The sequence below is a fragment of the Mesitornis unicolor genome, unplaced genomic scaffold (assembly GCF_000695765.1).
Source record: "Mesitornis unicolor isolate BGI_N332 unplaced genomic scaffold, ASM69576v1 scaffold8198, whole genome shotgun sequence".
NCBI lineage: Eukaryota > Metazoa > Chordata > Aves > Mesitornithiformes > Mesitornithidae > Mesitornis > Mesitornis unicolor.
Genome location: NW_010203913.1, coordinates 28,317 through 44,238, shown reverse-complemented (window position 1 = coordinate 44,238; position 15,922 = coordinate 28,317). Strand labels below are relative to the sequence as shown.

General features: G+C 37.8%; 1 protein-coding gene across 1 annotated transcript; it reads right to left on the bottom strand.

Annotated features, from left to right (window-relative positions):
- Nucleotides 1–614: 614 nt before the first annotated feature.
- Nucleotides 615–14,885, bottom strand: RIOK2 (RIO kinase 2). Its single transcript, XM_010190890.1, has 10 exons — nucleotides 14,785–14,885; nucleotides 13,328–13,466; nucleotides 12,297–12,413; nucleotides 11,187–11,362; nucleotides 8,722–8,810; nucleotides 6,556–6,747; nucleotides 6,055–6,147; nucleotides 4,639–5,175; nucleotides 3,577–3,673; nucleotides 615–776 (listed from the first exon to the last, which is right to left on the bottom strand). The coding sequence occupies exons 1-10, from the start codon at nucleotides 14,848–14,850 to the stop codon at nucleotides 615–617; spliced, it is 1,668 nt and encodes a 555-aa protein (XP_010189192.1). The 5' UTR covers nucleotides 14,851–14,885.
- Between the last annotated feature and the right edge of the window lie 1,037 nt (nucleotides 14,886–15,922).

The window sequence follows — 15,922 nt, the reverse complement described above, 5'->3', positions numbered from 1 at the left end:
TAATGGGCATGGTGGTATTAGGGTGAGGACTGGACTTTCTGATCTTAGAGGTCTCTTCCAACCTCAATGATACTACTACTACTACTATTATTATTATTACTACTACTATTATTACTATTATTATTATTATTACTATTATTAATTTTCCTGGGCAAGATTTATACATGGTATGTTGGAATGAAGGAAAAAATAAATGAGAATTGCTGGCTTCAGAGAGTGCATATTCATCATATAGATTGCTCATGTCTGTACAGGTACAAAAGAAGTCTGAAAAGAACTGCTATCAAGTTCACATCTGTTTTTCATTAAACCAAACAAGTATCTGTTTGTAATGTGAAAGAAACATTTTGCATTTAAATTTCATGTCATTGCAAAACTTGGTTTTAAAACTTTTCTTTCCTCTTAAAATGAATCCTCTGCACAGTAGAAGATTCTTAGTCTAAAGAAACACAATACAACTGATTCACAAGAAGACAGTGTTGGAAATTACATAAAAACATTTGGTTATATAGTCAAGATCGCTCCATTACATAGAAGTATTATTGATTATTAGCATAGTACTTTCAACGGCATACATTATGAATTTTTTCATGTTCTACAGGAGCTTTATCAAATTATCCCCAGAAATTAGCTGCATCCAAGCTTGACTTAATGTTGTGCATATTTTCTCGACGTTGTTTGGTATAAATATTTGCCTCTCCTTTTTGCAGCTGTCGCCTAAGAGCAGATTTTTGAAGTTTGGTCAGTTGACGTTTTATCTTCCCTTTCACCAGTTCCTACAAATAAACAAACAATTCAGTATCAGAACTTTCTGAAGATCATTTAGTACTAAGACATGGCACAACAACAGTGTATTTTCAGTACTAACATGAACATGTGTGATCCTAACTGGAAGACATCAAGAAGTTAGTGATCTACACAACAGTTAATGCGAGTAGGCCCAGGTCCCTGTTGTGTTGCACTAAGCTGCATGTACAACAGGGTTGTCTTCAGACCTGTGTTGTGCTGCTGAAATCCACTGGAAGTAGCATAAACAAAGCCAGATCCACCTCAGTAAATTAGGCAATTAGGCCTCCTGTGTGGCCCTGCCTTTATCTAAAAGCACAGCAAGAAGTTCTCATGTGAATGTCAGTTCAGCTTGGCTGCAGAAATTATGAACACAGTTGTTTCCTTGCAAGAAAATAATAAAATAGCTATTTTTATAGTTATTTTTATTTTAATAGCTTGTCTGACTTGAAGAGATTCTCTGCTAAGGGCAAGGCCTGCATGGCATGCTGCATGTGTTGCAGTCCTGTTCAATGTTACATCATCACTGCTCCCAGCATTTAATGGGATGTGGGATTATCTATGCTATTTTTTTCTGGTAGCCTTAAATCACCAACAACCACCACCTCTCAGTGCAAAACACACGGCTTCCACAAAAACAAAAAAGCCAGTAATATTCTATGCTTGATTTGACAAATGTCTTTTAAAGGTAAAAAAAGGACCAATAGGACATTTCACATTCTGCAGTAATTATTTTGTTTGAGCCTGTTTTTTTTAGCAACTTGATTCATGAATTTTGGATTATAAAAATCTGAGTATGTTTCTAATGGGAAATAACAACTCTTTACCACAAGTGTGACTAAAAAAGAGCGACAGTCAATTTCTCCTCCAGTTTTCCGTTTTCCCCTTCTATTAAGATTCACAAGGTCATGACTGTCTCATGCTGCTACAGTAAATGTACTTAAAGAGCAACAGCAACTTGTTATTTCAATAAAACTGCAATTTTAAAATTAAATTATCCGTTATTTATACCTATGTTTTCATTCTGAGTTTTGCTCTCCATTATGATGGCTATAGCTATCCATAACAAAAATGAAGCCATTATTTAGACTGTGGCAGTGATTTTACCATTTGGAAAACTATCCCAGCTCAAGCCACTGCACTGATACTGCGTACATACTGTCATATCCTGTCTTGGAAGAAAAACAAAAATATTTTTTTTATGTAATTATTTCATCATGACAGAATAATATCTTGTTGGAAATCCCAAAGCAGTGTCTTTTTTATACTAATTAATAAAGCATTAAAAAAGTCATATCAGGAAATATATCTGTCCTTAACAAAAGATCTGCTACTGTACAAGTAACTGGACAAGAGGAAAAATATCCATCTAATTACATTTCCTTTATAGGTACCCCAATTTCAGTTGACTTGTGCTTTGATTGTACTATCAACTCCACTGTAGCATATGTAATAGTAAGTTGATAGGAAGCAAAGAAGGAATAAGAAAGCACAATTTTGGCAAGTCATGCTCTTTAAGAATTGCTGCGACTCATACAACTAAAGTAACAATATACAAGGTAGTCAATGACTCCAATTACTCAATCCTGTTTTCCCGTAATAATTAGGGAACCTTCTGAACAGCAGTCTCCTAAGTTATGCTGCATACAGGCTGTCAAAATGTGGATAAAAGCCAGTGGCATAGGATGTGTCCTTCTTGGGTACTTAATAGCACTCAGTATTTCATCATGACCTCTCCAGAAATAAAAGTTGTAGATTCTCTTTAAAAATATTCTTGAAGAAAAAGTGATCAGAACAAAACTGTTGCACTGATGTTTTTCTTTTGTCAATAAAGCATCTGTTATTGTTTTCTACAGGCAGAACCCTGAAATAATGTTTTTCTACTTCTCCCACTCTAGTGCAGGACAGATTAATTCCTTCACAGTTTATACAAAACTTGCTAGAAGAAATTTTGCAAGATGGATAACAGAAGTCTTTGACTTTCACGGTACACATGAAACTATGCTAGCATGTTCCCCAAACTACATTTTTCAGATTTTCATTTGCAGTTAGGAGCAGAAGCTGAGACTGAACACAGGTACCCCCATTTACAATGGCAAGTATGTAGTCTGACTTAATTTAAAAAATATCTCATGGATCAGCTGTCAGTTGAAAGAAGTTTCTTCCTGTTTTGTACAAGAACACTTTGTAACTGAAGAACACTGGACTTTCTTCCATTTAAAATTAAAATGCACTTCTAAAAATGCAACAGACGTAGCCATACTGACTAATGTATAGTCTCTGATTTATATAATGTAGAAAGTCAAAGAAATTCATATTGTAAAATAAATCACTATTGAGTTGATCTCACATAAATGTTTCAGAAACGTGTGTGAAGAAACTTTTAAGACACCAGGTAAAAAAGGCCAAATTAAATGTTGACTCAAGCATCCACTTTTAAAATAATTATTATTAATTATGACTAGCAACAGAAATCAATGATTACATGTTTGTGCAATAACATATATTAGCCCATTACTGGCTAAATGACAGATGTTAATGCTGATGTAGAGCTCTGGTGAAAGAGCAATATATGAAAGAAAGCACTGGAAATCATTCCCTGTAAACAATTATAGAACTATTACTAGTAATTTTCTGTGAGCATGGAAATGCAAACCAGAGAGGTACATGGTAACAGTTTTCGTAAAGATAATGCTAGATAATTTTTTTATAAATATGTACTAACAGTTATGTGCAATTTAACTTGGTCTGCAAGTAAACTGCATAATAACATAATAAAACTGTATTTACCGCTGGAATAGTTGAACAGCTCCCAACACTTCTTACTGATGTGATACTTTTAATCCTTGTTCTGTGCTCAGCAACATGAACAAAACTATCTTCATTTCTAAAATACAAAAATTAATGTTTTATTCCACTAGCAAGATTAACATCCTTTGTCTTTAGGAGCATCATGTTTTAGTCTTAAATTTTTAAGATATAATCTGAAAACTCCCAACAGAACATGCAACTACTACAGATCATTTAGATTTTAAATATTAACATTAGTTGTTCAGAACAGGCATTTTATGAAAGGAAGAATTTGTTGTGCGATAGCCACATATATACCAAGCACATGAAAAGAAGCTTCAGAACACTAAAATAAGTATTTCAGATTCTGCACAATGTCTCAACAAGTTATTTCACTAAAACGCAAAAAGATATTAAGGGGAATATGAGCTTGGTATATGCATCTAGGTACATGGTGGGCTGGCAAACTCAAGAGTTAGAATTCCGTGTACAAGGGGCAAGCCTGAAGGTAAGCAGCAATGTCTAAGTCAGTCAGTAAAGGAATTAAAAGCTAGAACAACACACGGTACCATATACGTGAATAATAATTTCCAAGGAGCTTGAACTTGCTAACTTCAGCTGAGTGAGCAGCAGGCTAATTTGGCTTTTAGACACAGCATTCAAATTACAATCTTATCCATAAAATTATTTAGAAGCAGTATTTTAATATCAAGAACTCTTTCATTACCAATATTAACTTAAAGAAAAAGGGAAAACAATTCCAAGACAGAAAATAGGTTGGCCTATGGATTAAATCCAAGTCCCCTTCTCTGATTAGATACGACTACACAGCTGGACAACTGATCCGTCACACATTACATATGCAGTACCAATCAACAGGTTACTTATCATGAGTGCAATAGAAAATATATTAACTTCAATGTTTTAAAGATAAATTGAATTTTCAGTCTTCAATTTAAACAAGGGGAGCTGAAAAGTAGTCCTTTCTGAGCTCCTTGAAAGATCAACATTTATTGGGGAGAGTGGGGGAAACACAGTCAGATAGTAAATATGAAACTTTACCCGTAATGTCTGAATTTCTCATTTAAAGTTGACAAGTCAACAAGATCAGGGCATTCATCTCTGTTCTCCTCATCATTACAGCACTCTCCTTGAGCTGTCTGATTTTCAACTTTAGGAGCGTTTTCAGTTATGCTTTTGCCCTCAAAACAAGCAGTGGCAGAACTTTTTTCATCTTCACCAGACTTCCAAAACATAGCTTGCCCTTCAAGGTTTTCTAAGGCTGAACTCAATTTTGACATATTTAGCCTTTGTGCATCTTCACTACTATCAGTTGTATCAGCCTCTTCATTGCCGTACATGAAGTCATTAGAGGTTCCGCTTTCAGCCAAATCATCCACTTCATACACAAAGTCTGTATTGTTTTCTTTATCTTTGCTGAATAAGTTGAGCTTATTCACAGTATCTTCTACAAATTCTGATACCTCTGTTGTATTATCATCCTCATCAGAACCTGGTGGGTAGTGCAGTTCATCATCTTCCTGCATTCCTTTTGTATAGCCACTGGCAGCAATCTCTCTATCAAGAGAGCACTCTCTCCTGTGAAAGGAGTAAAAGTGCGTTTTCTTTTAGTATGTTAAATCAAACTACCAATATGTTACATTTTGGATTAAAAATACTAATCAAACTAGACTATAATTACCCATACTAATAAAAAAAAAGAGGATATACTCTGTTGAAACACACAGAAGACCACATGATAATGCTGAGCTTTAGGTAAAGTATTAACATCATAACCTGAGAAAAGCTAACTTCTGCAGAAGATGATTCCATTTCCATAACCAGCACTAATTTATTTATAGTAATTATTTTATTTTAGCAGGAATAGAATTTGGCTTCAAGTTCACATTATGTTTAAGCAAACAGAAGAATAAAGGGTACATTGACACACAGAGACTGATTCAAGTGTGGTGGCACTTTGGAAAAGTGCTCAGAATGGAGTAAAACCCTTTTCACGGCAACAGCTTCTGTCTTTAAGTGAAAAATTACTTTTTGAAACGGACAAAAGACATTAGGAAGGAAACTTTGAACACAATAATGTTTGAAAAGGCAGTCATCGTATTTACTAGTGTTTAAAAAATAAACTGAAATTGAATCCCACATTAATCCTTAATATACCAGAAGTGTCAAATAGTCTTTGAGAGTGGAATAAACTGATTCTGCATTTCCTAGATATTTACCATTTGGATCAGCTTTAGCATTAATCTGTCTTCCTTAGCTGCAAGAGGAAAGACAAAACAGGCAGAAGCAGATCTGAAATCACACTTTAGGAATGACAAAAATAATTGAAAATTGCATAGTTGGGCCTATTTTTTTTTAATTTCTCCTACAAGCATCTCTCACAGGCACCCGGTTTTCTCACAAAACCAACACAAATACCATAAACAGGAGAACTCAAATTCATCTGGCAGATTCTACCTGATGTCTTTGAATGTTGGCAAGAGTTCACTCTCATAGTTGAAGCGTTTCTTGAAGAACTCCTTAATACAGTTAACATCTCTGTCAAAATACCTGTAAAAAATACAAATTGTACATGCACAAAATCAAGGTAATGATGTCTGCTGCAATGACAGTTTTATCCAGCACTTTTTATCTTTTACTTATTTTATTTGAAAATTAGTTCTATTAGTGATCCCAAGACAGAAGGCTAAGGAGACAAACTATGCCATTTACTTCAAAGCACTTCTTAACTGAACAACATAATTCTCTCCGAGAAGCAATTAATTACATATTTATCCTAAAGAGACATTTCTACTTATGCATAAATCAAGTTATGTCTGGAACATGGTTTGTGCTGCATGACAGCAAAGGTAGAAAAAACATCAGAAACAAGCTTATGGAAACAAGTAATGGTTGAATACTTGCTGTCACCAGCACTTGCCATATTTACTTTGAAAACATCTTTAAATTTGAACCTACCACTCAGCATTTGCATGTGATGTTGATATCATCTGAGGGAAATCAATCATAGTGACATTGTCATCATTATCCAGTATGAGATTAAATTCATTGAAATCACCATGAATCAAACCATGACTGGCAAGTTTTACAATTAGATCCATTAATTCACTGTAGACAGAGGCAGGATCTTCCATTTGGCGCACCTGGCACCTAAAAAGTTAAATAAAATAAAATATTCTGAACCTTGAAAGACTTTACTTAAAAATACAAAGTATATTAAATACATCTGACAGAATGACAGGGTAATTCAAGTTAAAAAGGCCATATGGTCTCTAGTCCAAAACACTCCCCAAAGCTGAGTCAACTCTGAGAGCAGACCAGATTGCTCAAGGCTTTGTCTACTTGGGGTTTGAAAAATTCCAGGGATGAACTATGCAATCTCCCCAAGCACTTTGTGCCACTAGAGAAAGGAGAAAATTTCTCCTTATATCCAGGATAAACCCAATTTCAGTTTATGTTCACTGTCTCCCATCAGACTTCAATGGGCTGGACAAATCGGCCAGCATGAACTTAATGAAGTTTAATGAGCAGTGCAAAGCCCTGTACGTGGGAAGGAACAAACTCATATCAGTACACACTAGGTGTCACTCAGCTGGAAAGCAGCTTGGCAGAAAAGGACCTGGGGGTCCTGGTGGACGACAAGCTGAGTATAAGCTAGTAATATGCCCTTGCTGCTAAGACGGCTAATGGCATCCTCAGCTGCATTAAACAAAGGACTGCCAGCAGGCCAAGGGAAGTGATCCTCCTCTTTTATTCAACAGTGGTGAGAGCATACCTCTGTATGTATGTAGTACTGTGTTGACTTCTGGCCTCCCCAGTACGAGATGTGGATATACTGGAGAGTGTCTGGGTCACAAGGATGATTCAGAGATTGGAGTATCTCTCCTGTGTGAAAAGGCTGAGACCTGGGACAGTTCAACCTGAAGAGAAGGCTCAAGGGGATCTCACCAAGGTATATAAATACCTGAGGTGAGGGTGGACAGAGCCAGGCTTTTTTCAGCAATGCTTGGTGACAGGACAAGAGCCAATGGGCAAACACTGAAACACAGGAGGGTCTATCTGGACACAGGAAATACTTTTTCCACTGTGAGAGTGACTGATCAGTGACTGGCACAGGTTGCCCAAAGAAGCTGTGGAGTCTCCCTCCTCAAAGATACTCAGAAGTTATCTGAACATGGTCCTGGACTACAAGCTCTGGGTGGCCCTGGTCAAGCAGGGAGGTTGGACCAGATGGCCTCTGGAGATTGCTTCAAATCTCAACTACTCTGTGATTCCGTGAAATGTAAAATAAAGTAGGTAGACTAGAAAAAACAGTCCAATTTGGTAAGAACCTTGGGTAACCTTGTACTAGTCAAAAAGAGTAACAACTGTTTACTGTAAGTCACCAACTCCGCACTAGTTTTTCAACTCAGGCAATGGACAACAGAAAACTTGGCAACAGGCTCTTTGGCCCTGCTTGAGCAGGGCATTTGCACCAGATGACTGCGAGAGGCCCTTTCTTACTCAGCTATTTGGAGATTCTTTGACGTTGGCACATTTGAAATAATTCTCATTCACTACTTAATCTCCTTCAGGTTAGGATCGCAAAACAGAGCGAGCATGCTGAACTTCCACTGCAGATGTCCACATGGAACTTGATGTGCTCTGCATACACAATGGATGTGGAATTATTTAACAAATTAAGGTGGGGAGACAGAATATGATCTCATCTGAATTACCAGAGCAAGGATCAAAAACTGGAGCTCAGAACATGAAGTATATTCAGTATTACAGATTCAATATTGTACACATCCAAAACCACACAGAATGTGGTTTCTGTACAGAAAACAGCTGCAGTACTAATCTGCATCACAGTGCTCATTTGATGTATTCCTTACTTTAAACATTTGTCTATGTCACCAGTTTCTTTGGACTAAGAAAAAACCAGTTTATTTAATAATGAGAACAGAGAAACAAGACTACAGCTACACAGAATGCTTGTAAATGTGGGCTAGAGAGCATTATTCAACATAGTGAAATCAGAATTCACTCACATGACAAGGAAAAACCCTAACCCTGTTACTTTACTGAACCTAACATCGTTAGGGTTCCTGTAACACAGAGAATTCAAGCTTCAGTACTTACAAAGGATAACCATTAATAAGTTCCATAACAACTGCATGCCTGTTGTAGTCTACAGGTTTTGGAACAGGAAATTTTCTGTCATGTAAAGCCTGGAAAGAGATAATATAGTGAAAAACTAAAGTTAAGTAAACATTACATATATTGACAAACTTCCAACTAAGACGAGCAATAAATATTACTGTGGAAGCAGCACACATTACTCAAGTGCTACCTGGAAATATCAAATCACATGCTTAAGAAGGAAGACAGCATAACTGCCATTTGAGCTTTCACTGCAAAGACAAAGAAAATTCCTAAGTTTATAGACACTAAGCACACTGCCATAATGCCTTCAGTTTAATTATTGTGCATCTGGAAAAAAAACACAACAGAATGGAAAAATGACAGAATCATATCTGGTCTGATAGTCCAAGTAATCAACAGCAGATAACTGGGAATAGGGTATCAATCATTAGAAAAAACACTCCACACAAAGTTGTTGCTAATACAGTTCTGCCTGACTAGTTAATCCATACTAATTTGCTGACTGTTCATTCTTAAAATATTAATAAACCAGTATTACAACACATAGAAGATTAACTAAAGGTAGGTCATAATATTTTGACATCTCCTATTTGCCTTTTCTAATGCAAATTTAGTTATTCATTTGATCTGCTCAAATTCTTCATGGATTTATTCCCTTTTTACTCATTCTCTTGTGAACAGTGAATTTTTCTAAGATAGAGTTCTAAGTTAACACAACATAAACACAGCTTTTGTTACTTAAATACTACATTATTAGAACTTTTCAGTACTGTTGTGGTTTATCCCAGCAAGCAGCTAAACACCACACAGTCATTCACTCCTTCTGCTCCCTGGTGACTGGGCAAGAGAATCAGAAGAGTAAAAGGGAAGGAACTTGAGGGTTGAGATAACAATTTAATAATTAAAGTAAACCAAACGGAAACAACAACAACAATAATAGCAAGAGCAGCAGCAGCAATAGCAGTAATAGTAATAGCAATAAACAGTAGTAGTAGTAGTAGTAGTAGTAGTAGTAGTTATAAACATAGAAACAACGATAATGCAGCAATCAATGTTATATTCAGCTCACAAAGAGCAGTTACTGGCTGCTGCGTCAATAAGAATGCAACGGGGGAGGGGTGAGTCTCAGGAACTGACTGAGCTAGACGGCTGCCATCCGATGAAGAGATCTCATCCCCAGCAAACTCCCCAGTTTACAGTGAGTGTGAAATTTATGGCAGACAGAACATTGTGTTGGTCAGCTTGGATCATGCATGACTCATCTGTCCCAGAAAACCTGATGCTTTCACTCCCCCACATCCTCTTGTGCAGAGAGAAGCGAAAAAAACCCAAACCAAACAAAGTAGGAACACAGGTGCAAGCAAAATTTGAAAAGCACTCCTTGATTCATGTAAACACTACTTCACAAAAGCCAGAACATGCCTCCACTATCAACACTGTCTTAGCATGAATTTAAACCAAAGTCTCACTAGCTAATACTAAGGAAATAACTCTATCCCAGGTAAAACCAGGACAAACACACAAATAATCCTTCCCCAACTCTTTTTTTTTAAGAGATTCCCATGATTATATTCCTACAAGTCCTGACCACATAATGTTTTACTAGTTGGACAAACTGAACCAATATGGAGTTTCTAAATGATGGCAATAGTTCTTTCTCTCCCTGTGGAGGCAACTGGTAGAACCTAAAGAGTTTTTTTAAGAGAAACAAGAAAATAACATTTAATGTACATCGTACTGCTGAACAGCACTAAAGGAGAATGGAAAACTAGGTTTTTTTAATAAATAATTAGTTTTCCACTATCAATCTTCAATCACTGTACAACATCTTCATTTCAGTGAAGCAGGTCAAAAAATCTGGGATCCTTGAGAGTAGCAATATATGCTTGGAAAGGAAATCTTCTCTCACAGTATAAAACAAAGCATTCCTTTACAGATTGTTACTCCATGGCCTGAAAGATTTCCCTCAACAGCACAGCAATAAGTGGAAACATGGTAAATTAAAAGAGAAATCATTTTTTTGAAAAAATGACAGCTGAACAAGAAAGAATAACTCTGACAACCTGTAAATTTCCTTAATTTTTAAAGTGTTTATGCAAGCTTATGCAATAAATTTTAAAGGGAAAACAGCAGAACTGGAGATACATAAATTATCTATCCATAAGTAACATTCATCTGAAATTCTCTCATGACATCTGCTTCTGTTCCTTATGACTCCCATGGCAAAGCTTCATTTTGTCATTGGCAAGTATAAAAACCATATAGCACTGAAATTCTTTAAAATGTATACTTTAAGTCCATTCATAAAAAAAACCAGAAACAACCACAAAACCAAACAGAAATCCTACCAGCACTGCAAATACTAACTGATCAAAATACATTATGAAAAGTATTTTCCAGGCTATTACACCACTGTTGATATCATGTGAATAGACACCCACCTTCATATAGGCAAACTCCTTCATTGCTGCTAGCCGGGATAAATACAGCCATGACATTTTATGTCTGTGCTTGTGGTAGTCACGTTTGTTTTTGAGACTGCGAAAGGAAGTTCTTCCAAGCCTGTGTAATTTCAATGCAAACTGCTGCTCCTCGTCATTTGCAACAATATAAATATCTAGAAGACACAATGACATAGCTCTAAGAGTTAAATCTAACAAGTAAGTATGATGAAGAAGTACAGTGATAAGTTTGCTACTTCACTTCTCACAATTACTATTTCTGGCATGGCAGATTCTACTACAGTTAGTAAAGACTGCTAAATTTACATATTGTATTATTAGAGATCTGAACAAGAAGGAATTATTGTAAGAGATCATGGTACACATTAGAAGAAATATTAATGTGATCTGAAAAATCTTTCAGAGTAGGAGAACCAAAGGATCCTGTATTCAGGTTAACAACTTCAGGCTACCGGCACAGCAAAGAACAAATATAAGCTATCCTTCAGAGAACTCTAGGGCAGATGCTGATGTTCTTAATCACATTCTGGAAGAACCACCTTCCTTCTATTAAGTGGTCACACAAGCCAATGGACCAGCCTCTTAATTTAAACAGCCTATGTTTTACTGCTACCATTTGTCTCCAATAATCCCCCAAATTCTCATTCTCCAATGACAGAAGTTATATGCTGTGTGAAATTACAATCTACATGAATGGAAGAGTAACCAAGACAGTACTCCAACAGTTCTGAGTTGATTTATTTTACTATCTTATTTTACAGTAGGATGAAAAAGCTGAAATGATCTTTTTGCCAGAATGGTTCAAAACTCTTCACAAAGCATAAGACAAACATCATCTGCCTGCAAAGTACCTTTTTAAGCAACAAACAAGAATCAGACAAAATGGTCAAAGTAGAATGACACTCTTGTGAAGAAATGTGCAACTGCAGCTAGAAGCCTCACATAGCATTTCAACAAGTGATCTACAAGTCTTAACGTTTGACAGATTAACTGGTGTGACTGTCCAGAGGAAAACTTAGCTAGTTTCTAGCAAATAATTTGCAACATTATAGCTGTGCTTACTTTTAAAATAATTTTTTTAAGAATTACCTGATTCTTTGCCAACACCCATCTGGTTTCCAACAGAATTTATGACTTTTCGGGAAGACAGAGCTTTCAGGGCAAGGTAATCATATCCTGCATTAGTTAACCGGTAACCCTGGACGGCTAGGTAAAAGCAAAATGCACAACATATCACTCCTCATTATGCATACATTACATTTAAATTAAGTCTCAATTTAGTCTTGTTTCAGCTTGACGTACACAACACTCAAGTAATATTTCACCTGCTGGCTTGTATCAGGCCAATTTGACAGAATATTTAAATTGCTTGACAGATGTTTAAATACCTGCAAGTTTTATGAAAATTAACAACTGAGCAAAAGAGAGACACGCTGTCAGCCCCTCTCTAATAGATGCAACGGCAGTGCTTTAAATAATGACAGAAAACCCATTTTGGAAGGTACACATATAGGAGACACAGCAAGGATCTGGGACTGCTGATTTAGAGTGACCTTTAATGCTCTAAAGAAGTGGGACCAAAAGGACAGGAATTTCCTGTCGCCTCCTACAGTATGCTTGCAAACTCAGATTAACTAAAAGGCTCAAAGAAATAGGAAAAGGTCTGCAAAACCACTATTTGTCACCTGACAGAGAACAAAAACTACTTTAGTAGCTGTTTCTGAGGGGGTGAAATGTACAAGGCTTTTACAGTCTGCTCCAGTTTGTGTACTAGAGACTGTAACTCATTTGGGTAGATTCCTATATGCATTTGAATATTGCCTCAAATGACGATTATTTTATTTTTCATTACTTTGGTGACTGAACCAAAAAAAAAGAAAGTTAACTGTTTATCTCTTTTCTGCTGTCATTTTTATCATCTATTCATCACCAGCAGCTCAGGAGACAGCTGCAACATTTGGTGCTACACAAACCCATATTCTCAGGGTAGGTCCAAGAGAAGGTAAGGCTAGCAAGTGCTCTGGATACTCATACATGCCAAGCTGTGGTACTTCCAATGGTAACACTGTGAGGCACTGGGGACAGAATGAGAGAGATCCCAACACAAAATTCAAACTCACTTTTAGTTCGTTCATAAGCTAGAAGTTTGTTCTTCACCAGCTCTCTCAAAATTTTATTACAGCCGCCATGTTTAAGGCTGGCAATGGAAGCAATTAGGCTAGCAGGAACTATTTCATGGTTCTTCATACCCATTTCCACCTAAAAGAGTCAAAGAAAATAGCTCTGTTAGCCCCTCTGTTCAACAATGAAATAATATCAGACCCTGCTTGAGACCAAAAATAAGTTTTCATGGATGTATTTATTTTTTTTATTACAACTTAAACAAACTTTTTAATATGCATCACTGCCCCTTGATATTCTTTGTATAATTCAGCCTTGAAACTTATACAGTATCAGCCAGACAATGAATGGCTGATTACATTTCAGTCTCAAGAGTGGATGAGGGAGCACTTCTACATTTCAGAAGTGAGACTCTTTTTTCATTCTCTTCACACAGCCATGGCTCAATTTGCCTTTCCACTATTACTCCTGCTGTCAGTAGAGTCAGACAGGCCAACTGGTGTGGCCTGTGCTTACAGAATCACAGAATCACAGAACGTTAGGGATTGGAAGGGACCTCAAAAGATCACCTAGTCCAATCCCCCTGCCGGAGCAGGAACACCTAGATGAGGTTGCACAGGAAGGCGTCCAGGCGGGTTTTGAATGTCTCCAGAGAAGGAGACTCCACAGCCTCTCTGGGCAGCCTGGTCCAGTGCTCTGTTACCCTCACTGAGAAGAAGTTTCTTCTCAAATTTAAGTGGAACCTCCTGTGTTCCAGCTTGTGCCCATTACCCCTTGTCTTATCATTGTTTGTCACCGAGAAGAGCCTGGCTCCATCCTCGTGACACTCGCCCTTGAAATATTTATAAACATGAATGAGGTCTCCCCTCAGTCTCCTCTTCTGCAAACTAAAGAGACCCAGCTCCCTCAGCCTTTCCACATAAGGGAGATGCTCCACTCCCTTGATCATCTTTGTAGCCCTACGCTGGACTCTCTCCAGCAGTTCCCTGTCCTTCTTGAACTGAGGGGCCCAGACAAATAGCCAAGGCAGCATGCTGTGCACTGGCAAACCTTTGCTCACTCCTCCTTAGACAGGGTGCCAAAAGCAAATAGCATGCATGGAGGACCTGGTGATGGTAATTTCCTGGGCGGCCATCATCTGCGCAGCCCCAGCTACAGCCCTGTCGTTAATGATCCCTCTTGAGGAAGCCGGCTGAAGAAAGAAACGGTGCGACTTCGGCCCTCCCCACCGGGCAACACCAACATCGAACCCTGACCCCATTCCCCTGCAGCCTTTCTTCCACTGCCGTTTGCGGCACAATCAATCCAGTCTCCCACCTGTGCACGGAACCTGTCCGACTCCGATTAGCTGCCGGGACATGCGGAACTCCATGCACAAGACTGGGCAAGGCAGGACTCCCCTCCTCCTCCTCCCGCTGGCCTGCTCCCCCCCAGCCAGGCCTCCCCACCAGCTCACCGCTGTCAGGACCCTGAAGTGCTCCGTGGAAAGGTACCGAAGCAACACCACGTTCAGCTTTCCCATGACCGCTGCGGCCGATACACGCCAGTGATGCGAAGAACCCGCTTAGGCCGAAGGAGAACTACACCGCTCCACCCGCGCGGAAACGCACCAGGCCCACAGCACAACTCCGGCGCATGCGCGGAACTCTCACCACTGCCGCAGCAAACTCGTTCCGGGCTGACAGGTCAACCTATTAGGTCCTGGCAGCTGCGTACATGCTGATGTGAGCTTTATGTGCTTCATTCGTGTCCAAGCCATTACCGACGGAAATCGAAACTACAGATCATGGAGTTGCCTATGGCTCATTGAATTGCTGTTAAGAATTATTAAAGACTAGCAGGACAGTATTTTCTACTAACCACATTTGTGAAAACAGCTGAGTTGCATTATTAAAATTAGTTTCGCATGGAGAATTTAAATTATTTGGTGGCTCTGTCAACTTCACAGGCTGCATGTATGTGTCCTTCATATCATATCCTTCACCAGGTTGAACAGAAATGGGAAATAGCGGATAACTGCATACTTAGTTTTCAACTAGCAAAATTAGTTTTGCTTCCTTTTATTACAATTTCTAGACAAATCGTTATTACAGAATTTATATTTAAACTGCTCAGATGTGGTCAATGAGTAATTTGTTATTGGAACATTCTATTATTATTATTTTAGGAATAAAAGTAATTTTTAGCATCTCCTTTCTGTGAGAATTCTTGCAATTATGTGTTACTGCTTTCTGTTACTTGGTTTTACTGATCCTCTTCTGCATTGCTACAGACCTGAATGTACACACAGTTATGTAGGGAGTTATAATTAAGATCTGAGAAGCAGCAACTTGTTAAACCATGCAAGTATGACTGTAAGACCTTAAATTCCTTTTGCTTTTTGTTACTTTGCCATGAAGCCTATTGTAAAGAGTTTCATTTCAGATGACTTCTTAAAGCAATTTTAAGCAACTTCTTACAGAAAGAAAAAAAACATTCTTAGGTCAAAGTAAAGGTCATAAGTTGATTTGCTCTCAAGTGAACTGACAATAACATTTTTTTGTTAGACAAATACAACTTTACATGTAAGCACGTCAGTCTTTAATCTTAAAGTT